We start from the raw sequence: 25,621 nt of genomic DNA, 5'->3' as shown, positions 1-25,621 counted from the left end.
GTACAAATGTACATAACTCCAATATTCATTGGCTCACATGGCTAGACTCCGATGGAATCCGTTCCTTGACTAGCAACAGGTGTTCTTTTCCCTCCTCGCACCCCCCAACCCCCATGGCGACTCCCCAGGCCTCAATCCTTGGGACCAGTAAACTTGCCTGAGAGCAGCTTCCCAATAAATTTGCCTTTAAAATATTTTAACCTGGCTTGAGTTGGCTCATTTCACCAGCGGCGGAAAAATAACCTATCAGTGAGACTTCCGGAAAATGACAATAAAGAGTAACAGGGAACATTTATGGGGTCGGCATACTACAGGCAACTGTCCCATCAGAATGTCCTTTAAATTGAGCCGGGGTAACAGCAAACAGGTCAGCCGCGGGAACACACGGGGGCGCAGAGGCGGAGCACCCGCCACTGCCGGTCTGGGGCTCCGCCCCCTGAATTAAACCACGCCCATTTCCTGGGTCTCACTCCACCTCTTCCGCTCTCCTCCACTCCGTTTGGTTTTGGCAGTCTCCGGGCAGGCAATGAAAGAGTAAGGTGGGAGCAGTTGTGCGCAGGCGCAGACAATAGATTGCGCAGGCGCAGTGTATAGCGCAAGGCTCTGGGCGACGTGGCGGGCGGGAGTACGGAAGCCGCTGGGGGAGGCAGCTTTCACCGCTATTCTGAGCATCTTCCTGCTTCGTGGAGCTACCGCTGGCACCATGTTGAAGAAATTTGACAAGAAGGACGAGGAGTCTGGTAAGGGACCCTTGAAAGGCCTGTGGAGGCCAGATCCTCGCAGGGATTCATGGGGTCTTCCTAGGCTTCCTTATTCCGGGCCTCTGTCAGAACCAGATCCGAGACCCAAGAGAGGCAGGGGCTTGTGCGCAGGTCCATAGCTGTTCTCAGAGGGGACGTGCTGTTTGCACTCGCCAGCTCTGGTCAGGATTGCTGCGTGACCTTGTGCGGGTCACGCTTCTCTCTGGCCCCCTTTTCAGAGGAGGTTCCCAGGCTGGATGCTCTCTTGTATTTACCAGAGCTGTGTTGGTTCTTTGCCTATCTGGGTGTCCTACAGTTAATAACCCTGACCGTTTCATTCATTCAGTAAACTACAATTACTGAACATCAGGCACCTCACTGGTCCTATTATTGCCATAGGTAAAGCAAACACGACACTAGATGCCTGCATTAGGAATGTTAGGATGGTCACATAGTGGAGTAACCAGACAGTAACCAGATAATCACATGCATAATTACTTAATGTGACATCTGCTGTCAGAGAAACTCAAGTCACAGGTTAGTGTTGGTTGTCCCTGGCACGTCGACACTTAGGTTCTGATTGCATGAATCAATGCTAATTTTTAGACCCTGAAGGGCACAGAAAGAATGCTAGGTGATTGTGAGAGAACCATGACTACCTCTGGCAAATGACATAGATTCCCTTCTCTTCCCCGTGTTTGGCAGAATCTTGAAATTTAGGGTCACAGTTTGGGGCTGTAACTCAGAGTGCTTGCCTAGCATGCCTGAAGCCCTGTGTGTGACCCACAGCACCACAGCACTCCACAGGAGGTAGAGGCAGGAAGATCAGATGCACAAGATCATCCTCTGCAACATTTTGAGTTTCAAGGCCAGCATGGAATACAAGAGACTCTGCCTGAAAAAAAAAAAAAAAAAAAAAAAAAAGAAGAGAAACTCATTGAAGATCACAACATGTAATCAGTCTTCTCTGTTCACTGTAGGTGGAGGCTCCAACCCCCTCCAGCACCTGGAGAAGAGTGCAGTACTCCAAGAGGCAAGTTCCACCATGCCTGTGTCTGGTCAGGATTACCTGCCAGCCCTGCTGTCAGATACTAGCATACACAGACTTATGGTTTATAAAGCCTGGGCCCAAGAAGATGAGACTTCCTTAATTATATTTGCTAAGTGTGGCTAGTATTAGGGAAGCACAAGCAAAGACTTCAGATACGGTTAATAGATAAGTTAAGAAAATAAACTTTTTCCCACTTGAGAATACATTTATGTGGACTGAGCTTAATATACATTCTGTGGTTCTCTAGGCCCTTCATGAATTGAGGGGCAGCTGTGGAAGGGAAGTGTACCAGGTTAGAGGTAATGGTTGTTCTTCGCAGGCTCGGGTCTTTAATGAAACTCCTATTAATCCCCGGAAATGTGCCCACATCCTCACCAAGATCCTTTACCTCATAAACCAGGTAACAAGATGCGGCTTGGCAGGGAATACAGGGGGGTGGGTGTTGGTTATGTAAATGGGGATGTATCCTTAAGCTTTTGACAGCTCTGTGATTGGAGCCAACAGTCTAGTCCTGGGTCCTCTTAAGTTTCCAACTCTCATTTGTTGCTTGTGCTCAAGTACCTCCATGCTCCAAAGGTCTAGCCTGCTGACCTCCTGTTCAAACCTGCGGCTTTTTTTGATTACCACAGGGGGAGCACCTGGGGACCACAGAAGCAACTGAGGCTTTCTTTGCCATGACCAAGCTCTTTCAGTCCAATGACGTAAGTACACGAATCCATGCATTTGTGCAGATGTGGCACCCATGACAGGGTGGTGGGAGGGCTACCTGTTTGTATAGACTACCTTCCACAGAGCCATGCTTCTCCTGACCCGGATCCTCTCCCACTGAGAAAGACTGATAGGGTCTTCTCCATGTCTTTTCAGCCCACACTCCGTCGCATGTGCTACTTGACCATCAAGGAGATGTCCTGCATCGCTGAGGATGTCATCATTGTAACGAGCAGGCATGTCTTGGGCTGGGGTGGCACCTCTGGTGGAATCCATTGACAGAGACAACATGTACAGCCAAGGGACTTTTGACATCTATCCTGTGCCCTTTCCTCCTAGGCCTACCCCATGATAGCCTCTAGAGTGGTCTGCTTTTTTCTCACTTCTCTGGCCTTGTTTCCCTTCCTCCTCCTTAGACAACATAACTGGCATGGAACTTCAGAATGTCTTTAGTCAGTGCGAAGGAAACGAAAAACAGAGTGTAAGAAGTTAATGAGCAAGTCTACTGGCCAAGTACTGGTTTCTGCATTTGGCTGAGTAATTTAGGAACTGATGTCACTAATATATACTCTGTGTCCTTGGGAACTGGGAGTCAAGGCTGAACATGGTGCTACATACTTGTACTCCCAGCATTTGGTAGAAACAGGAGAATGGCTGCCAGTTTGAACTTGCCTGGGCTATATAGCAAGATCTCTCCAAAAAATAAAATAAAACAAACACACACAACAACACCCCCATCCGACCCCCAGGCCCAGTTCTTTTTTTTTTTTTTTTAAATAAGATTTATGTATTTTATTTATATAAATATACTGTAGCTGTCATCAGACACACCAGAAGAGGGCACCAGATCCCATTACTGATGTCGGTGAGCCTCCATGTGGTTGCTGGGAATTGAACTCAGGACCTCTAGAAGAGTAGTCAGTGCTCTTAACCACTAAACCATCTCTCCAGCCCCCAGGCCTAATTCTTTTATTTCTTCTTGACATTACTAGCCAAGGAGAGGGTCTACACAGCCAGTTTCAGGTGCATTGATATTGGGGTTGGAGAGATGGTTCAGTGGTTAAGAGCACTTGCTACTTTCTTAGCACACACATCAGAAAGCTTAAAACCATCTGTTACTCCAACTACAAAGGATTCTGATGTGTTGGAGGGTACCTGTACTCATGTACATATACTCACATGCACAGAGATACTTACACATTGTTAAAAATAATAAAAATAAGTTAAAAAATTTTTTGAAAAAATGATACTGAATGTTTTTATTAGCCCATTGATTCATTTTGGGAGTATAGGAGCATACTGAATGTTTTTATCAGCCCATTGTATTGTTTTGGGAGTATAGGAGCATACTGAATGTTTTTATCAGCCCATTGTATCGTTTTGGGAGTATAGGAACAAACAAAGCAGTGGTATTATATGACAAAACTTTTCCTGGGGAGACAAAAGACATATCTACTCACTCCACATAGGGAACCCATGACACACTAAAGTATGGATACCACTGAAGTATGGTTTTGTGAACCCCGACTTTTATTGGGGTTACTTACAGAAGTATGGGTGATGATTTACTTACAGGAGTAGAAATGACTCAGACACCTGTATCATCAAAGCCCATGTTCAGCATGGATGACAGGTCTCAAAGCTGGGAACCTGGACTGCACTGCAGAGACTGCAGGCAGCTTAGTAGGTTTCTACTTTCAGGCATCTGGTATGCTTTGAGATTCTTCTGTGCAGCTTAACTCTTAGTCTGAGAGAGACTTTCAGTTTTGTAGCTTACTCTGGCAGAGAGGGGACCTAGTGAATCTGGTCAGTTTCAGGTATTTCCTGAATCTGTTTTTGAATTGTCCACCTTCCAGCTTAAGGCATTTCCCTGCAAGATAAAGTGCTTCAGTCCTGGAGGAAATTGTTATACAACTCATAGCCTCTGCAGCTTCAGGATTTACCAGCAAATAACCAGGCAGCTGGGCTCTAACACGGCTCTTGGAACTGTAATAAAGTGTGAAAGCAGAACAGAAGGACCCCCAAGACCAAATTCTGAGCACAAAGGAGGTTTATTTGCCCAGGGAAGAGGGAATAAGAGACAATCAGAGGATGAGGGAGAAGGGGAAGGGAACAAGGGAGAAGGGGCAGGGATAGTTGTCCTAGAAAGGGACAAAGGACTACCTCTGGGTAGAGAGGAGATAGACATAACCGATAGGCAAATGGTAGTGTATAAAGGTAAAGGAGGAAACAGTGTTAGGATGAGGTGTTGTTTAATTGTAATTGGACATGTTAATTAGGTGAGCCAAAGGGGGCTTTTGATTCCTGGACTTCAATACTTTGATAGCTGGACCTTGGTAGTCAGCCTTGGGAGGAGGAAGTGGTCAAATAAGGGAATGATCCTTGGCAGCTAACTTTAGGAATGTAATCAAATGGTTTTTAACAAGGCAGAAGGAATGGGGGAGAAGGGCCAGGCCTGCTAGACTCTTATTTATCATGCTCAGGCAGGTCAGAGTTTCTCAGACAACAGCTTGACTTTGGACCAGAAAAGATCTCCATAATGGTCTGGATTCTTAAGGAGTAAGGTCCAGGCTGAGCAATGGCAAGTGAAAAGGCCTGCAGAGGAAAACACTGCTCACTGAGAAACTGCTCTGTTTGATGCTTAGGAAGCCTTGAGCTCATGGTGATCCTCCTGCCTTTGTCTCCTGAGTGCTGGGGTTGCAAGCATGTACCCACTGTGCCTGGCTCTGTTTTGAGTTCTGTAAAACTCCCTGGAGCTGCTGTATGGCTTGTAGTGGGTGAGAACAGAAGGGGGCAGTAGTTAGCAGACTGGTGTGGTAATCCAGGCAGGGGTGACCCCCGCATATCAACAGTACCTTCTTTCCCTGGCAGCCTGACAAAAGACATGACTGGGAAAGAGGATAATTACCGTGGTCCTGCTGTCCGTGCCCTCTGCCAGATCACTGATGTGAGTTCTTCCACCCCTACCTGCTGCCCAGGCTCTCAAGCAGACTCTGGGTTGTCTGCAACTCTCCGAATCAAGTGGAGGAGTGGGGTGGGAATGTCTCAGTAGGATCTTCTGAGAATGCTTGCCTTGCTTTGCACCCCATTGCTTTCACATCTGAGCCCCTGTTCTCCTACCACAGAGCACCATGCTGCAGGCTGTTGAACGCTACATGAAACAAGCGATTGTGGACAAGGTGCCAAGTGTCTCCAGCTCCGCCCTCGTGTCTTCCCTGGTACATAGCTGTGACTGGGCCTGCAAGGGTGGGCTGGAGGTAGAATAAAATGTCTGAGGGCATTGTCAGAAGGGAACCAGACACTGGATCCATCGGGAAGAGCTGGGGTGAGTGGCTTTGACCCACCCCTTACATGGCAGATTGTCAGGACTGGCATCAGGCAGGAAATTCTCCAGGTGGGGAGAATGAGGGTGTGCTATCTGTCTATCTATGGTCTTGATCTCAGGACAGTAAAGAGGGCCTGGCTGCATGTCAGAGACAGGGGTATGATAAGAAGGGCTCCTTTCCTTTTGACCCCTTAACAAGTCCCACTGCCTGCAGCACCTGTTGAAATGCAGCTTTGATGTGGTCAAGCGCTGGGTGAACGAGGCCCAGGAAGCAGCGTCCAGTGATAACATCATGGTACAGGTGAGAGGGATACTGAAAGCAAGCAGGCACACAGTACACTGTCATTGCCCACCCTCCACAAGTCTTGGTGGCCTCTGACCAGAACAGGCTCTTACTCTTTTGTCACTGGGTGTGGGGATGGAGACTTGGGAGAAACAGCCAGGGCAGTGCATGGATGTTTAGGAAAGAGTTTCTCACTGGGTCGTGCAGGTGTAACTAAGTATGTTGAAGGGTAGGTGAGAATGATTTGGAATACAGACTGGTAGAACCCACGCAGCCTGTAGGCCCATGGCCATCACATTCTAAACCAGTGCTGAGCTGGTTCTGTTAGTTAGTGGGGTTTCTGACTGAGAAATGTTCCTTTGTAACCTGAACCTGGTATGTCTCTCTCTGAGCCTCAGTTTCTTTGGAAGGTTGGAAGAGCAAGGCTTAAATAAGAAGACATGCACCATGAGGGATGGGAAAGGCAGTTTGTTCCTTTCCCTCAGTGATTGTTCTCCTCACTCTGTATGGATCGTGCCTTTGGGGTCATCAGTGACGCTTTAGTATACACCTCTGTGGGTCAGAAACACCACCTGGAAAGCACATACACCTGCTATACCTTGGCCCTCACATGCCACTTGACTACAAATGAACAGAATGAATAGGAAGGGACCTTAGTAACTTACATTTCTAAAAGTGGTGTCCCTGGGCTTCTGTACCTCCAAAGCCAGGTTGGCCACAGTGGGACAAATAAGCAGGGACATTCAGGCCAGCCCTCTGGGTGTCCCACAGGACCATGCTCAAGTCTTGCCCTAGCTGCAGCTCTTTCTGTTCTGGTGTCTTCTCCCACATAGTCAGGATACCTGCAGGGTCCTTGCCAAAACTCTGGTGCAAACGAGAACATCATGTGTGAGGTGTGTTAAGCACTACATTGGAGCTGGTTACACAGAATTCTTGGGGAACTTGTTTCAACCCGTCTGTGTGAATGTGAGTGCTATGCTTTTCTTAAGAAGGGTGAAGCCAGAGAGACACGGTGCCCTCCCCAGGGCTGCACAGCAGCAGTCCTGGCCTTACATGTCTGTTTCCCGTGCTGCCTCTGTCCTCTAGTACCATGCCCTAGGACTTCTGTACCATGTGCGGAAGAATGACCGCCTGGCTGTGAGTAAGATGATCAGTAAGTTCACCCGGCACGGCCTGAAGTCCCCCTTCGCCTACTGCATGATGATTCGAGTGGCCAGCAAGCAGTTAGAAGAAGAAGACGGCAGGTGAGAACGCTGGTCTCCTGCCAGCTAGGTGGTGCCCTCTGCATTGCTGGACTGTCCTCAGCATCTTTTGCTCTGTTCTTTTGTAGCCGTGACAGCCCGCTGTTTGACTTCATTGAGAGCTGCCTGCGTAACAAGCATGAGATGGTGGTGTATGAAGCTGCCTCAGCTATTGTCAACCTGCCAGGCTGCAGTGCCAAAGAGCTGGCCCCTGCTGTGTCAGGTCTCCATACATCCCCTTTCCTGCTGCATAGTTTGCCTGCTGGGCACAAGCCCTGAGCCAGAGAGATCTTCAGATAGGCCATGTAGGGCTGTCACCGGTGTTACTTTTAAGGAGGGCTGCTTTCAGTTCTGTCTCTGCTGGTGAGGCAGGTGTGAGGTCATACTAACACCGCTAGGCCAGCTGGCTCCAGAGGAGGGCTGGGGGTGGGGCCCAGGACCTGTAAAGCTCAGTGTGCTTGCTCTTGGGGTAGCACTGGAGCTCACCAGAACTGCTCTGAGCAGACAGGAAAGCCCCTGTCTTCTGACCTCCCTCTTTAGGCCTCACTTCCCTTCCGAAACATGAAGGACCCTCTTGCTGTATGTGGTAAAGGTGGGATCTGCACAAGCTACTCAGCCCAGTGTGACACACAAGTGTGGATGCAGTGTGTGTGTTACTAAAGAGTCCCAACAACTTTCAGCTGTCTGTGCTCTAGCTATCGAAGTAGTGCTTTTTCCACCTGCCGTATGCTGGCGTTGGGATGAGAGCAGAGAATATGCACCTGGTGGTTGAAAAGCTGAGAAGCTGGTGCAGAACAATATGTTTTGAGAAAATAAAAAGGGTCTACATGGGCTTCAAGAGTAAGAGAGAGGGATGAGTAACTAACTCAGGACCAGTCCAGAGGCAAAGGAAGAATATGAGCGAAGAGTTGTAATGATTGGACTGTTTTTCTAGAGATCCTACAAGTGATACTAAACTGGTAGAAAGATGGGCTCAGTTGTGGAAGTAGTTTCCCTTCCTCCTTGGGGCCAAGCATGCATTCACTCACTGACTAGGGACTATTGTACTCCTATGGTAGCCCCAAATGTCCGGAAAAATTAAAGACATAATGAGGTAGAAGCTTTAAAAGATACATCGTCCTATTTTAAGAAAAATGTTAGTTCCAGTAAATAAATGAAAAGAGAATAAAAGCCAAGGAAAAGGACTCATTTTCCAGAATACAGTTCCATTCTAGACTATACTTGAACACAGACTTTAGCTGTGAGCTTTGTGCAGGCACATGAGGGAATACTGTGGTCCTTAATATACACAGTGGAGGTCATCTCTTAATGGAAGGTTTTAAAGATTTATTATACACACATACTTCAGACACACCAGAAGAGGGTATCAGATCCCATTACAGATGGTTGTGAGCCACCATGTAGTTGCTGGGAATTGAAGTCAGGACCTCTAGAAGAGCAGTCAGTTCTCTTAACTGCTGAGCCATCTCTCCAGCCCCCATCTCTCTATTTTTTTAAAAAGATTTATATATTTATTATGTATACAGTGTTCTGCCTACATATGTGCCTGCATGCTAGAAGTTATCAGATCCCATGACAGATGGTTGTGAGCTACCATGTGGTTGCTGGGAATTGAACTCAGGACCTCTGGAAGAGCTGTCAGTGCTCTAACCACTGAGCCATCTCTCCAGCCCAGCAGGTCAACTCTTTAACACTGTTCCAAGGAGAAATAAACTTGCTCCTTAAGGGAAGACTTAGCTCCCTCGCTTGGTGCTGAGATATGTTCCAATGGGTCCTATGAACGTGGAAAGAGGTGGCTAAAGAGGTGGGCTGCAGATGTGGACAGCCTGTGACTTGACCCTGCTTATGTTGGGTAGCTGCTACTGAAAGTTACTTGAAGTGCTTTGCCACTGTCCCTTGGGAATTCAAAGAATCAGACAAGGCAGGCAGGGCACAGGACACCCACTCAGTGAGGGCCTAGCATACAACAGGTGCTTAGTATATGACACTCATTGATACCGGTGGGGCCCTCACTGACAAGGTTCAGGATGAGGCAGTTCTGCTGGCCTCTGCAAAGCAAAAAACTTGTGTGACTAGCCTGAGAACTTGTTCACCTTTGACCCCACTCTATTCCCTGGGGACCCCAGGTATTCCACTGACATTCCATTGCCTGGCATCAAGCGCAGCTTGACACATGTCTCTGCCTCCCTGCAGTGCTCCAGCTTTTCTGTAGCTCGCCCAAGGCTGCTCTTCGCTATGCTGCTGTGCGCACTCTCAATAAGGTAAGAGCTGAGTGGAGAGGTGGGGAGGTGGACTGGTCTAGCTGATGTCTCCTTCCTCTGAATGGGCTGGGAGGCTGGTAGGCATGGTCCTCAGTGGACCTCTGGCCAGGCCTACCCTGTAGGTGAAATGACAAAACTGGGTACTGCCCGGTGTCTGTCCTTCCTCTGCAGGTGGCCATGAAGCACCCATCAGCAGTGACAGCCTGCAACCTAGATCTGGAAAACCTGGTCACAGACTCAAACCGCAGCATCGCCACTTTGGCCATCACCACCCTCCTCAAGACAGGAAGTGAGAGCAGCATTGACCGCCTTATGAAGCAGATTTCTTCCTTCATGTCGGAGATCTCAGATGAGTTCAAGGTACCCAGTACCCTCACAGCCTGCAGTCCCCAAGACAAGGGAGATGCACTGTTGGGAGAGTAAGCGTTAACAAATGAGCAGACATGCAAACGAGCCCGAGATGCATTGAGGAGCTGGCCCGCAGTAGCAGCTGCTACAGAGGAAGGCAGTGTGAGCCCAGGAGAAAGGGCAAGAGTAGGGATTGGTGAAAGTATGAAGGAGACAGGCCAGCTGGGGATTGGGTGCTTTGGGGAAGGTTAAAGTGATGATGTCAGGACAGGCTGGGGTTGTTTACTGACCTACAACTCATGATAAAGTTTTAGTTATAAAGAAGTCGTTTAGAAAGGCAGTGGTTTGGAACTTACTTTTTCTGTTTTTCAAATCAAGACAGCATCTTTCTATGTAGCTCATACTGAACTTGAACTCAAGATTCTCCTGCTTGAGCTCCTTCATTGCTACGGGGATTACTGATGTGTATCACCCTATCTGGCTTTTGTTGTCTTTTTTGTTGTTTTAGTTTTTCTAAACAGGCTTACTTGGAACTCAGTAGAACCCAGAGTAGTGTCAGACTTGGAGCAATCCTCCTACCATCTCAAAAATGCTGAGATTATAGATGTGTGCTACTGTATTGGCTTGTTTTAGTCTTTCTTTTTTTTCTTTCTCTTTTTTTTTTCTTTCTTTTTTTTTTAAAGACAGGGTTACCTTTGTAGCCCTGACTGTCCTGAAACTCACTCTGTTGACCAGGCTGGCTTTAAACTCAGAGATCAGCATGCCTCTGCCTCCTGAATGCTGGGATTAAAGGCATGTGCCACCACCTCTCGAAATATTTTTTAAACTTTTACTTTAAAATAATTCACTGGAGGTTGTAAATAAATAAATAAGAGGAAAGTCCTGGGCATTTCCCCCAACGCTAGTGCCCACCTCCCTCATAGTCATAGTATAGTGTAAATGAAGAAACCAGCAATTGTACAATCTAGAGAGCTTACTTTGATTTCATTGGTTATGAGATGCATGTGTGATGCCTTTCAAAATTGTTGTCACAGTCAGACTTAGCATCACTAGACAGCACGAAAGCATGATATTCCTAGTCCCTCACCCCTGATTCCTGACAGTTGCTAATCTATTCTTATTTTGCATAGTTAGGTTATTTCATTGTTATATAAATGGAGTCATGAAATGTGTCACTGCAGAGTTTCTGTCAGACCAGATAATGGTAGGAACAATCTTTAATTCAGCAGGATAAATTCTAGAGTGTGGGTTGTACAAACTGGGCAGAAATCTCTGCCTGTGGGTTATATGAAGATATATTGAATGGTGAGGTGGTGAGATTTGCATATGAGAAGATTGCTTCTGGACAGTGGGGGATAAGTCTGAGGAGACTCGGATCTCAGAAGATGAACTGGCTTAGGATTCTGCAAAAGGGGTTTGTGAGAGGCACAGGAGACTTGGACCAGTTACAGGCAGGGAAGATAGAGCAAAGGGAGGAAGCAAGAATGCTGAAGAGACTTCAGGAAGAGAATGGGATGGAATGTCAGGTGAAAATGGGAAAGGCAGGAGAGAAGCAGGCTAGACAGGGCTTGGAGACCAAGACAAACTTGGGCTACCAAGATGGCCGTGTTTCTCCTGCCTTAGGTGGGCTCAGGACTTGTGCCCCAGTATTCCTCCTGGTTTCATCCTCTTGTGTTGGCCCAGGTCATGTCTTGCCTAAGGAGAGACTCTAGCATTTAGTGAGCAAGTCTCCAGGACTGTCAGGGGCTGCCACTCATACAGGTCTCTCTGTCCCAGGTGGTGGTTGTCCAGGCCATCAGCGCCCTGTGCCAGAAGTATCCTCGAAAGCATGCTGTGCTCATGAACTTCCTGTTCACCATGCTACGGGAAGAGGTAAGGGCGGGGCCACTGAGGTCCTGCAAATCCGTTGGTGTGGAGAATGGTTTGACTGCCAAACCCTGTCTCTTGGTGTTAAGCTCAGAACACTGTAAAACAGCTAATTTCCATGCCCACGGCACTTTAGACTCCATGCACAGATGAGGCCACAGCAGCAGCTGTTATAATTACAGTAATGATGTGTGACTCACCAGCATGGCAACAGGTCCAGGAGGCGCCCCAAGGCGGTGCTTATGCAGAAAGGAGAGGCCATGGATTCTATTAGGAAGTCTGGTGTAGGAGGCTGCTGTGCCAATCAGGAGCTCTTGGAAAACTGGGGCTGAAAATACACATGGGTTCTAGGTTTTGGTTTGTTTGGTGACAAGGTCTCTGCATAGATTTGTCTGTCCTGTAACTTACTGTATAGACCAGGCTAGCATTGAACCGACAGAGACACTTTTGTCTCTGCCTCTAGAATGCACATCCATAAGAAATAAACTTCTCCTGGGCATAGCAGTGCCCACCTTTAATCACAGCACTCTGGACGTTTACTAAACAAGCCTAATGACTTGATTTGATCCCTGGATTCGGTGGTGGAAGGAGAGAACCAACTCTTAAAAGGTGACCTCCTCTCCATGTTTGTGACATGAGATGTATAGCCCTGTATTCACACACATTTATTAAGCATACATACAAAATGATAATGAGTGTGTGCTTGTGTGTGTTCGTGTGTGTGTGTGTGTGTGTGTGTGTGTGTGTGTGTGTGTGTGTGTTTAAGGGCTGGAGAAAGAGTTTAGAAATGCATGCTGTTCTTGCAAAGAACCAAACTTTGGATTCTTATTTAGCAGTTGATAACTGCCTATAACTCCAGTTCCTGGCCTCTCTGAGTACCTGTACTTACATGCATTATCAACATAGACACACACATTTAAAAAAAGAACAGAACAGGATTCTGGGAACTGAAGGGGTAGTTCAGTTGGTAAACTGCTTTCCTGGCATGGTCCAAGACCTACTTTGATTCCAGCACTGTATAAACTCGGTAGGTGGTGGTGACTGCACTTCCTATGCCTGTATTGTACATCCTAGCAATTGAGAAATAGAAACAACATTCAGAGCTCAAGGTCATCCTTGGCTACATGGTGGTTTTAAGATTAGCCTTGGTTACACTAGACCCATTTTAAAAAAAAAAAAAAAACGGGTGCATGAGGCTTAGTGTGACTTGATCGGAAGGACCTGCCTCCCAGGTTATTCTGAAGAACAAACAGAACACTGGTATCTGCACTCAGGTGCCTCTGGCCCTAGAGCATGTGTTTCTCTCACTGAGGGTCTGCAACACTCAGACTCGAGAGCTTGCCTTGCTCCTGCAGACATCTGTCACAGTCAGGACGAGGCTGGCTACAGCAGTGAGACTGAAGCAGTTTCTGGGGGTTTGGTCACACATGGAGCCATGACAGGAGAGAACTGACCCTACAAGTTGTGCTCTGACTTCTCATGCTCTAGATCCTCGGCAGCAGCCCAGCCAGCCCACTCATGTGCTATCAACAAAACCGAAGTTGGAGGAAAAGATGCCAGGGATCTAATGAGGGCCTTGTTCTACTGACCTGTACTCTACCCTGATCTGGGAGATTTTTCTTCTGAGATTTAACTATTTCTATATAGGAAGGATGTGTGTGAGATGGAATTACAGGTATGCCAACTATGTCTAGCTAGTTTTTGAGGTTTGGGGGTTTGTTTGTTTGTTTGTTTGTTTGTTTATTTATGTGAGTACACTGTGGCTGTCTTCACACACACGAGAAGAGGGCATTGGATCTCATTACAGATGGTTGTGAGCCAATATGTGGTTGCTGGGAATTGAACTCAGGACCTCTAGAAGAACAGTCAGTGCTCTAACCACTGAGCAATCTTTCTCTTCCCCTTTCTTAATAGATTCTGCTAACAATGTCCTTTCTTGCTCTTCTTTTACAAGCCTCCCCTCTCTTAGCAACAGCAGGAATTGAACTCAGGACCTCAGGAAGAGCAGCCAGTGCTCTTAACTTCAGAGTCATCTTTCTAGCCCCCAGGTTTTAAGTTTCTTTTTTTTTTTAATGTATTTTATCTTTAGTGCACGCATGCGCACGCGAGCCCGTGTGCATGTGTATGTGTGTGTGTGTGTGTGTGTGTGTGTGTGTGTGTGTGTAAGTGTAGTGTCTGTGCAGGGTACGGTGGGTGTTAGGTCCACTGGAGCTGGAGTTACTGGCATCTGTGAGCTGTGGATGCTGGGAACTGAATCCAGTCCTCTGGAAGAATAGCTGGTGCTCTTAACCACTAAGCTGTCTCTCCAGCCCCCTTAAAAAAATTTTTTTTCCACTTATATTTACTCATTGTATTTTATGTGTAAACATTTTGGCTGCATGTATGTATGTATACCATGTGCATGCATGGTGCCCTTACAGATCAGGAGTCATGAGATCCCATTGAGCTAGAGTTATGGATGGTTGTAAGTCAGCCTGTAAGTGCTGGGAATCAAACCAGAGCCCTCTGTATTAACAAGTGCTTTTAACCACCAACTAAGCCTCTCTAGCCTAAGCTTTTAGTTTTTAGCTGAGACTGTACCTATTACACACTACCGTCCCATCTGCCTCTCCTAGCATCTCACCTACAATTCTGTTTATGATCTGACAGCTGCAGTTACCTTAGTTGAGGGGAACCTCAAAGTATCTCCTTTATTTTGCTTGTTTCCTCAGGATTTATCTATATCATAGGATTTTCTGCCTTTTCAATGTTGAATAATATTCCTTTAAGGAACAGACTACATTTTGTGAAACAAGATGCCTCACTTTTATGACACGATAAGATCGCTTCTGCGATCTGTTCTGTTGATGATACGCAGAAATGGAGTTACTGGAGCAGATAATTCTTTCCTTGGTGTTGTGAGGAGCCATCATACTGTTTTTCCAGCCTTGTATACCACCCATTTCAATTTTTTTCATATCTCGGTGTCTGTGTGGAGAATGATCTCCATAGCCAAGCTTTCTGTCTCGAGTGAGCCTGTTCGGTAGATAGCACCCTGGAGTAAAGGAAGGCAGCAGGAAACTGTATGTAGACAGCAGAACACAAGAGCATGCACATCATCCCACAGGAGGAGTCATCAGAGCCCTTTGTTGACAGACTGACCCTTGCTGGGGTGAAACTTCCAGATGGTCATCCCCACCATATATGTTTTTACACTGTGAGAAAATCTGGAGTCTTTGCTGTGGGAATGATTTGCTTAGCTGTCTTCAGAACCCTGTGTTTTTACTTCTGTGATTTGCTCTTTGGTCCCCAAAGGTGCTGTTTACACTCTTGGATTGTATTGCTATTCTCCTTTCCTCTTACCACAGAGCAGGTGACAATCATCCCTGGACAAGGGTATTGGAAGACAAAACATGCTTGGGTCTGAGGTCAGAACAGGAGTAGAGAGCAGTTTTTCCTTCAACAGCACTTGTCGGTTCACTATACAATGTATCTTACACTCAGAAAAAGAAATAGGGTCTAAAATGTTTCCATTGATCTTTCTCCCATTAGAGTTAGAAGGCTCTAGTGAGCTGCCAGGCCAAGCCTTTTGTTTTATCCAACAAAGACAGAAACCTAGGCTCCTGCTTCCAGGCTGTCTGTGGAGCATTGTCTCTGGGCCTGGCTAGGCTCTGGGCCCCCCGTTGGTCTCCAGAGGATGTGAACTCTTTGCTCAGCTAGACCTTTCTCTGCAGGGTGGCTTTGAGTACAAGCGTGCCATTGTGGACTGCATCATCAGCATCATTGAGGATAACTCAGAGAGCAAGGAGACAGGATTGTCACACCTGTGCGAATTCATCGAGGACTGCGAGTTCACTGTGCTGGCCACCCGAATCCTGCACTTGTTGGGTCAGGAGGGGCCCAAGACCAATAACCCCTCCAAGTATATTCGCTTTATCTACAACCGTGTGGTCTTGGAGCATGAAGAGGTTCGGGCAGGTATGTGAGAGCTGGGATGATCCTGGCCTCTTCTTTTGCAGTGAATTTGCAGCAAAGGGACCTAAGCCTCCCAGGGGGACAAGCATACTGGGAACATGGCCTCACAGCTGTTTTTACAGTGTCAGAAGGATTTTAGATGCCAACTATATAAATGACTTTCTACAATTTAATGTTTTTTAAATTTCACTGCATATTCATACTTAAAGGTGTTTTTGGTTTTGTTTTTTGAGATAGGGTCTTGTTCTATAGCCAAGCTGGCTCACAGTCTTCTGTGCTAAGATCCTAAGTATGTAGCAACAAACCTGGCCCTTTTTAAAAACAACTGGAGGGATAACACACACCACAAAATGTATCTTTTTTTATAAGTCAGTGATCTAACAGTCTACCATCATGTTTTTAGTTTCATCATCTTTTCCATTTTTTTACTTCTATGCCCCTTGTAGGCAAGTTTTTCTTCTTTTGGTGGCAGTTAATCACTAAGTGAAGGTTATATTTTCCCATTACTTTCAGGCTTGGCTACAAATGAAGGTGCTCAGAAGTAGCTGACAGTGTTGATAATGTCTGTGGACTTAATCATTTGAAAGTTTCCCCTAGAGCCTTAGAACAAGAGCCATGTGTGTGTCAACCCTTCCTCCAGTGAGTGGAAGAGGAATCTGAGGCCCAGGTAGCACGGGATCCACTAAGATTACTCACAATCCATTCTGTGAGCGGATTAGCAGTGCCACCCACTAGCTCTTCTTCATGGATTCCCACTCTGAGCACTGATGGGCACCATCAGCACTCTGGCAGGTGGGCCCAAGGGGCTGCTGGTGAGTCATATTTACCTTGGAACTAGGTGCAGTGAGTGCTCTGGCCAAGTTTGGAGCCCAGAACGAAGAGATGTTGCCTAGTATCTTGGTGTTGCTGAAGAGGTGAGTCTCAGCCTAGAAGCCTGAGTGCATAGCAGTGCTCCCTTGGGTCCAATCTACGTTTTATCAAATTTATTCATTGAGGTGGGACTTCTCCATATAGCCCTGGCCTCCTGGGACTTGCTTTGTAGACCATGATGGCCTCAAACTCACAGAGATCCATCTGCCTCTGACTCCCAAGTGCTGGAATCAAAGGTGTGAGTCCAACAAAGATTTAATTGTGTATCTTATGTGTGTGGGTGTTTTGCCTGTGTATATATTTGTGCACTGTGTGGCGCCTAGTACCTGTTAAGGCCAGAAGTGTACTCTGAGCTCAAGGGTCCCTCTGTATTTTGTCGGTTTGGGTTTTTCTTATGGTGCTGGGTGAGATCTTTACAAGAGAGCCGTTTACCACTGAGCTGCATCAGCCATTGTACTTTATACTGTCATATAAGAGTCACCACCCTTGTGGCTGTGCTTTAAGAGCTCTCCATTGCATGCAGTCCTGCAGGGTTCCTTTGACACCCTGGCTGGGCTCAGTCAGGAGTACCTTGTGTCCTGGTTGCAGGTGTGTGATGGACGATGACAACGAAGTGAGAGACAGAGCCACCTTCTATCTGAACGTTCTGGAGCAGAAGCAGAAAGCTCTCAATGCAGGCTACATTCTAAATGGTAAGTCGCTGGCCACTCAGGACATTCCTGGAGCTTTTAGCCCTTCCTGTGGCCTTAGAGCAGGTGTGCTGTCTCTGGGCCAAGATACCCAGACCACACATGCTTCTCTGGACTTGTATAGCAGTCTCTTGGATCCATATAACCTCAGAAGACCCAGGGCCACATGGTTTGAATCAGTCAATGGTTCAAGTAAATTAAGTACTCCGTGAAGCCAGGGCATTGCACTCTCTTGGCAACTCTCCACCACCATACTGTATCCTCGGTCCATTGTTGTTTTGAGATAGTATCTCATTATATAGCTTAAGCTGGAATTTATGACAATCCCCTCAGCTCAGTGTCCATAGTGCAAAACACTCATTAATAAAGGCCTTTAAGCCTGGTATGTTGGCTTATGCCTTCATACCAGCACTTAAACGTACTTCCTGCTTACCCACCTGCCAACCCTGTGGAAGGGAAGAAGGAAGAAGAGGCAATGCTCAGAGGTTTCGTGACTGTCAGCATCAGCACATCTAGCAGTCATAGTAGGGGTCCCAGGCCTCTGTCCTCCCTAGGCACACCATGCCTCTCTGTCATGCTAGCCAGGCCGAATGACTGTCTTACTGGCTTTAGGTCTGACCGTGTCCATCCCTGGTCTGGAGAAAGCCCTGCAGCAGTATACGCTAGAACCATCAGAAAAGCCATTTGACCTCAAGTCTGTGCCTCTGGCCACTACACCTATGACAGAGCAGAGACCAGGTAAGGCCCTGCTCATCCCCAAGGCCCATCTGTTTCCTTTGACTATAGAATGGACAAGGACAGGCTGTTATACTGAAAAGAGGGAGTAGCCCTTGCCACCTTGCCTCAGGCAGTAGGCACAGCCATGTTGACAACTTGCTCTTTTCCTTGCATTCATCTCTCTCAGGAGAGTTGGCAATTACAACATCCAAGTAATAACATGGGCTCAGCAGCACCATGCTGCCTGTGACCACAGCTGTGGGTTACTACACCAGGTATGTTTGCTCTTACAGAAAGCACCGCCACCGCAGCAGTCAAACAGCCGGAGAAGGTGGCAGCCACAAGGCAAGAGATTTTCCAGGGTGAGTAATGTCAGTATGGCCAATAGTTCTGTGACTTCAGAGCCTGCCAACTGGTAATCACGCATGCCTCAGTAGTAGATGCTGGCATGCATGCTGGATACCCAGCATTTCAGCCCAGATCAAAGGATTTTTAAAAAGAGCAAGACCTCTAGGTTCCTCAAGAGCCAGGTGATAGAGAATATCAGGGCTTCTTTCACATTTGACTCTGACTGCTCATGGCCTGGGTTTCAGATGGAGCTTAGCTGGCGATCAGAGACACTGCACTGTGCTTTTGGTTCTTATGTGTTCAGTCCATGTTGTCTTATAAGCTTTGTCTGCTGTTAAAACACTATATTTGAAACTTAAAGACTAGTGACAAGGAACTTGAGCTCAGCCCATCTCTAAACCTCTTGTCTTATATCTGTTTCCTATTGCTCCTGTAACAGTTCCTCAAGCCTTGTGACTAACATAGCTGGTCAGTGACCACCAGGGAAAATCTAGAATCAGGAAAGAGAGCATTGTCAGGGAAAATCTAGAAGCAGTTAGAGGTGGACATCTTTTACAGAGACTTGGCTTGTGGCTCTTCAGCTATATTCTGTGTTCAGCCTTAAGAATACTAGAATTAGCCTGGTTCAGTTGTGGTGACCCTGGCCTAGGACCTGGCATCATTTATAGGAAGGATCTACAGGCTGCACTGAAGTCTTCCAAAGAAGTTTTATTTATTTATCTATTTATTTATTTATTTACTTACTTACTTACTTATTTTTGGTGCTACAATTTAACTTAGAGCCTCAGGCATGCTTCATGCCAGTCTTCTAGCATTGAACTATAGCACTTCTTGTCTTTGTTATGCTGAGACATAAGGAGGCACAGTAGCAGCCTTGAATTGGATCCTCTTGCTGTGGCCTCCTGAGTAGCTGGGATTAAAACTCTGTGTGTACTACCATGTCTAGTGTTTCTGCATGTTCTGAAGTACCTCTTCATTGAGCATAATAGCACGCGCTTGTGATCTCAAGACTCAGCAAGCTGAGGCAGAAAGATCACAAGATTGAAGGTAGCCTGCACTACAGAGTTAGACCCTCCAGGGCAAATCGAGTAGCTCATCGTTCATCTCACTTCACTGGCCAGTGCATAGGGTGGATTTGTTCTTCCCTTACTCTGTGTTTCTAAAGGAAGCAGCTCATCCTTGCAGTCCTTTCCTAATCTCCACTGTCTTTTAAGAATCCTTGCTGAGGGCTAGAGCTAAGTGTACATGCTGCTTTTACAGAGGACCCTCACTCAGCTCCTAACAACTGTGTCAGACAGCTGACAGCTGTCCCCTCCAATCTTGACAGGAGACAGACAGAGAAAGAGAGAATCAGTAATGAACTAAAGGTGAGGATCTTCAGATGGATTAGGCCTGAGACATTGGGATTTCCCACTTAGTGAATTGCTTCAGGCACAGTGGGTCTTTTTGGAGGGTTATATATACAACTTGAACCAGAGCCTCATGAGATGTTGTAGCATGCTGACAAAGAGTGAGCAGCCAGTTGGACATGTGTGTGTCTTCCTCTTGGGGGAGTGTATGGGACCTGAGGGTTTTGCTAGAAACCACAAATTGGTGTGGGGATCCAGAAACCAACTGAATGTGGCCTGTGGCTTTCAGAGCAGTTAGCAGCGGTGCCTGAGTTCCAGGGACTAGGGCCCCTCTTCAAGTCCTCTCCTGAGCCAGTGGCCCTCACTGAGTCAGAGACTGAGTATGTCATCCGTTGCACCAAACACACCTTCTCTGACCACTTGGTGTTCCAGGTAAGCAGGGCAGCCTGAAACCTAACTGGTGCCTGTGCCCAGAAGCAATCCCAGGTCTGATGAGTCCTGTAGGGTTTGCCATAGAGTTGGTCGGGGGCATAAATTGATGGTGTGTCTCATCCCTCCTTGCCCAGGACTTCTCTAGCCTGTGAATGTTCAATCAGGCAGAGGACTGGGGCAAGGGCCTGGTATATGTGTGTGGGGTGGGGGGTGGGTATGTCCTGGTTCTTCCCATATAGCAACGTCTGAACCCTACTCCACCACCTTACCCAGTTTGACTGCACGAACACCCTCAATGACCAGACTCTGGAGAATGTCGTAGTGCAGATGGAGCCCACTGAGGCATATGAGGTGCTTTCCTATGTGCCTGTGCGGAGCTTGCCCTACAACCAGCCTGGGACCTGCTATACACTAGTGGCTCTGCCCAAGGAAGACCCCACAGCTGGTGAGCTCTGTAGATACCATTCATGCTTCATGGGAGTCCATGCATTAAAGATAGCACAGAAACTCTTTGGTTTAGGCATAGGAATTGTGTAGGCCCAAGTTCTTTTCATATATTATCTTACTTCTTTCTCACAGCAACTCTATGAGGAAAAGTATTGCCTATTCTCGACTATAGTTGAGGACACTGAGGCAGTCAGGCGGGTTGTAAATTTAGAATCATGGTCTGTCTGGTCTGTAGATAAGTAAGTACTTTTTTACTGTAGCACAGCGTTCCTAACAGACAGGCACAAACAACCAGACATCTCAGATTCACTTTGCCAGTGATAGCACCAGCTTTCTTTTCCACCATGGACAGTGTCCTGCAGCTGTGGCGTGATCACAGCTACACTGTGTTGTCTCCGTTTCTTTGGTTTTTCCTTTGGATCTGTAACTTGGCACTCCTGTTCAACAAGGTGGTGCCTTCTTTGCCCAGCATGCTGGGGTTGATAGCATGTTAGGCATTGTTAATGCTGCCTGGAGGGCAGGTCCTGGCCACCTGACCAGAAAGGAGTTTGTCTTCATCCAACCCTTCTTCCCCACAGTGGCATGCACATTCAGCTGTGTGATGAAGTTCACTGTTAAGGACTGTGACCCCAACACTGGAGAAATGGATGAAGAAGGCTATGAGGATGAGTATGTGGTAAGAGGATTGTGTCCAGGACTGAAGAGGTGGTTTAGCAGCTAAGAGGACTCGGGTTCAATTCCTAGCACCCACATAGTAATGAACTGTCTGTAACTTCAGTTCTATAGGATCTGATGACCTTTTCAGTTCTCTACAAGCACTGCATGATTGTGGTTCACAGACATGTATACAGATTTTTACAAATACATTTCTGATTTTGTTTTTTTGTGGGGTGGGGAGGTTCGAGATAGGATTTTTCTGTGTAACAGAGCCCAGGCTGTCCTGGACTCACCTTGAAGACCTGGCTGGTCCTAAACTCACAGAGATCTGCCTGCCTTTGCCTCCCAAGTTCTGGTATTTAAAAGCATGTACCATCATGCCCAGGACATTTCTAACTGTTTTCCTAGAATAATTCCTTATTGGCTCAAAAGAGATTTCAAGGCTTGAGTTGCTCTTGTTATGTTGCTTTCTAGATAACTGGACCCCTTTGCTCTGCTGGGCCACAGTTCCTTAGTCACTAGCATGCATCTGACATTCACTCATCATTCCTGAGCCAAAATGACTGAGGCAAGAACTGCCTTAAGACCTCTCCCGGGAACTGTGTAGTTGGGGCATTCCTTTCATTGAGTAGTGGCTGTATGCACTGTAAACACCTACAAGAACAGGTTTCTGTGAAAAACTGTTGGAAGAATTAACAAAGGTGTCGTGTGTGGACACTGTCAGTTCAGGCTGGCTGTATGGGAGTGTTATGTCAAGTTCACACCCAGGATCACAATAGGGTTCCACTTGTGTTGGGCCTAGGGGCACAGCCGAAGTACAGAATTTGTTGGAGAAATGGCTGTGACCAGTTGAAGCAGTGGCACTTTCACTGAACACCTAGGATTTGCTCCGTGTCATGAAGCCCACCATTTCCCCACAGTGTCAGATAGCTGCTAAGTGAGCTGCAGGAAGGAAGGGGTAAGGAGATGAGCTCTGAGCAAAGGCCCAGACATGTGGAAAAGGATCCTCTCCCTAAAGTCTACTGTATCTCCATTTCTCCAGCTGGAGGATCTAGAAGTTACTGTAGCTGATCATATCCAAAAAGTCATGAAAGTGAACTTTGAAGCAGCCTGGGATGAGGTCGGGGATGAATTTGAGAAGGAGGAAACATTCACCCTGTCTACTATCAAGACACTTGAAGGTAAGATGCTGGTGACATCATCTCTGGCCTGGCTGCCTTTCAGAAGCCTTGGCTATACTATAGCTGCCCAGTATGCCTCCCCATTTCCCATGAAGATTCCAGGGCCATAAGGAATACCTAGCTTGGCACTGACTGGTTTTGTGTCTCATGGGGAAAGTACGTACTTAATGTGTTAGGCACAGGACTTGACTAGCACCCAACAAACACACACAAATACCGATATAACTGTGACTTAATGGTGCTGGAATTTTTCCCTGCAGAGGCTGTGGGCAATATTGTGAAGTTCTTGGGAATGCATCCTTGTGAGAGGTCAGACAAAGTGCCAGAAAACAAGAATACTCACACGCTGCTGCTAGCTGGTAAGAGACGTCTGTGACCTGAGTAGCTTCATGGTAGGAATGCTACTGGGTTCCCCACAAGAACACCTGTGTGCTCTAATTGTCCTGGCAAGGCCTCATCTTTATCCTATGGGATCGACTGCAGGGGGTGTGGCATGATGGCTCAGCTTTTCTCCTTGGTGGTGGTCGTCTGAAAGCAGCAGGTTTGTGATCTAATGCTGGGGACCAAATATCGTTTCCCCAGCCCCCAATGCAGTTTTTTTTGTAGTTTTGAATGAGTTTTGAATGAAGTTAAGTGTCTTGTATTCATATTTCTTTCTCAGTGACTTGTCTGAGAAAATTTCTTGTCTTGTTCCTTTAAGTATTAACTTTATTGAGTTTTTTGTTGTTGTTTTCTTTAAAAGAAGAATGGGTGTGGGGCCTGACCTATAACTCACCCTGTAATTTCAGCATTTGAGAGACAAAGACAGAAACTTTTGTGTAAGTTAAAGCCAGACTCAAGTCTCCAGAAAAACCTAAGCAAAGCAAAATGAAATTCCCAGCACCCACAGGACAGTTGACAACTGTCTGTAATTCCAATTCCCCTGGATCCGACACCTTCACACGGACATACTTGCATGCAAAACACCAACATACATAAAATTTTTCAAAAAAGAGTTTTAAAAAAAGAGAATGGCTATCTACATTTCATCTTGGACATTTCCCAATACTTACAAAATTAAATGGCGCATACAATGAACTCTAACTTCCCTTCTCCCCACTGTCAGCACCTATGCCCAGTCTTCTTCCCTAGAGTATTGTCATGCAATGTAGTTTGTAATTCATATGTAAATGCTTGCTATCCAGTGTCTAGCTCAAATATAGCCATAGCTTGTATTACCCTAGACATTTGTGGAAATGGAGCTGAGAATGAAACTCAATGATTGAGACTAGGCAGATTTCTGCAGCAGAATCTGAACTTGTAACACTCCTACCAGCCTTCAGTAATCCACCACACCTGACTACTATCCCTCTCCAGTGCTGAGGATCAGACCCAGGGCCTCTTGCCTACCTGGCAAGGCAAGTGGTCTTATCACTGAGACACACCCAACTTTGAATGGGTTTGTGTGTGTGGGTGTGTTTACAACAGGCTTGGGAAGGTGTTCTGCTTCAGTGAGTGCTCACCACTCACTGCCACCAGGCCCAATTTTCTCCTTAATGAAGCAACTCAGTCCCCTGGGTCTGTCACACACCTGCTTTGTGGTTTTTCTTATTAGTTCTCACCCCCACATCAGCGCTCTCAGATTCAGCCACTGTCTGTGAGCCTCTGAGGTATTAGCCTTACATACCCGGCATTCACTTAAGCCTGGCAGGAGGCTCAGGTGATACATAGTTAGTGACATATCGATTGATAGTTGCTGCAGCACTTTGTTCGGAAGGGTTCCAGAGCTCAGGGAAGCAGTGAGATTTGCCCAGTGCCTCAGCCGGGGTGGGGTGGAGTGAGGGTGGGGGATAGCAAATGTCTGAATCAGTTGCCCACATGTCATTCTCAGCATAGCCTCCGTCAGGATCACAAAGTTCACAAAGTTCTGCTTCCTCTCTCTTCTAGGAGTGTTCCGAGGTGGTCATGACATCCTTGTGCGTTCCCGGCTTCTGCTTTTGGACACAGTGACGATGCAGGTGACAGCCAGAAGCTCAGAGGAACTCCCAGTAGATATCATCTTGGCATCCGTGGGCTAAAGCTCTGACCTAAGCCCTACTCCTATCTTGTCCAACACTACGTCGAAGCCACTTCTTCCCTGTGAAACCAGTGGAAACCCTTCCCCAGACATCTGTGTTCGGAAACAATCAAGAATCAATACAGATTTTTTAAAAAAATTCCATCCTATCATTCAGGAATGCTAGGGTAGATTTTGTCACCCTGCCTGCAAAGAGCTGTCACAAATGAATAAAATGTTCAGACTTTCTCGAATATTTATACCCAAAGAAACCGTCTCATCCCTACAGTAAGTCAGCGTGTATTTCCTGAATAACTGCTTCTGCAGGCTCATGCTCAGGGCTTTCACTTCTCCTTGGGACTGTGTCAGTGCCAAGCTTAGAATGGAGTTAAAGGCTAGCTGAATGACAATAGCTAGTAGGTCTTTAAGCCGCTCATCTTCAGGCATTTGTAGATGGATGGGTCCCCAAAGGGTTAGCGTCCTTCACCTGGGCGTTACCTGATCAGCTCTGGATTGGAGGGTGTCATGGGTTTCTGCTCTGGGTCTATGAGTGGGAAGACCAGTATCTGCCTGTATTCCTTTTGGGCTGGAGTAAGAAATCCTAGGGTATGCCTCAGGGCTTCGGCTTTAAACTCAAATTAGGTGGTTTTAAACCATTAGAAACACCTGATGAAGAACTTGTTTTTAAGAACCGTACCTCCTATGGGGCTACTGAGGTGGCTCAGTGGATAGAGGTACCTGCTAAGACCTAATAGTTGCCCTCTGACCTCATGAACACCTGTATACTGTATGCCCAAGCACATACACATGTACATGTTAGAACGTGGGCCTGCACCTTCAGGCAGAATCCCATAACCTGAAGAGATCAGGCTACACTTGAGTATAAGTAAGCTGTCTTTGCTGTGGCCTTTCATGATATGTGGTCCTGGCTCCTCCATGTGCTTGGTCATACCTGCTGTGTTGAACTAAGTCACGTGATGTGAAAGAGTCTCTGAAAAGATTTCTCATTTCGGGGGTTTTCTCAGATAAGTGAGCTGAAGGCTGCTCCCTAATGACATTCCTCTAGACCCCGCCTTCCATCCCTCTCCTAGGGACTCTGCAGCAGCTGCTCTTGTCTAG

At 46.8% G+C, this 25,621-nt stretch overlaps 1 protein-coding gene across 1 annotated transcript; it reads left to right on the top strand.

The window, feature by feature from the left end:
* Positions 1-575: 575 nt before the first annotated feature.
* Positions 576-24,751, top strand: COPG1 (COPI coat complex subunit gamma 1). The gene is made up of 24 exons (XM_080931970.1): positions 576-740; positions 1,721-1,773; positions 2,111-2,191; positions 2,421-2,492; positions 2,656-2,735; positions 5,371-5,446; positions 5,625-5,717; positions 6,039-6,125; positions 7,194-7,351; positions 7,438-7,571; positions 9,542-9,609; positions 9,781-9,969; positions 11,734-11,829; positions 15,537-15,780; positions 16,616-16,691; positions 17,236-17,339; positions 17,949-18,074; positions 18,347-18,415; positions 20,040-20,182; positions 20,456-20,627; positions 21,208-21,305; positions 22,329-22,467; positions 22,728-22,826; positions 24,394-24,751. Exons 1-24 carry the CDS (start codon positions 704-706, stop codon positions 24,522-24,524), a joined length of 2,625 nt encoding a protein of 874 aa, XP_080788096.1. The 5' UTR covers positions 576-703; the 3' UTR covers positions 24,525-24,751.
* The last annotated feature ends 870 nt before the right edge of the window (positions 24,752-25,621 follow it).

This window comes from Micromys minutus (assembly GCF_963924665.1).
Source record: "Micromys minutus genome assembly, chromosome: 18".
Taxonomy (NCBI): Eukaryota; Metazoa; Chordata; class Mammalia; order Rodentia; family Muridae; genus Micromys; species Micromys minutus.
This window is presented reverse-complemented; position numbering and strand designations above follow the sequence as displayed.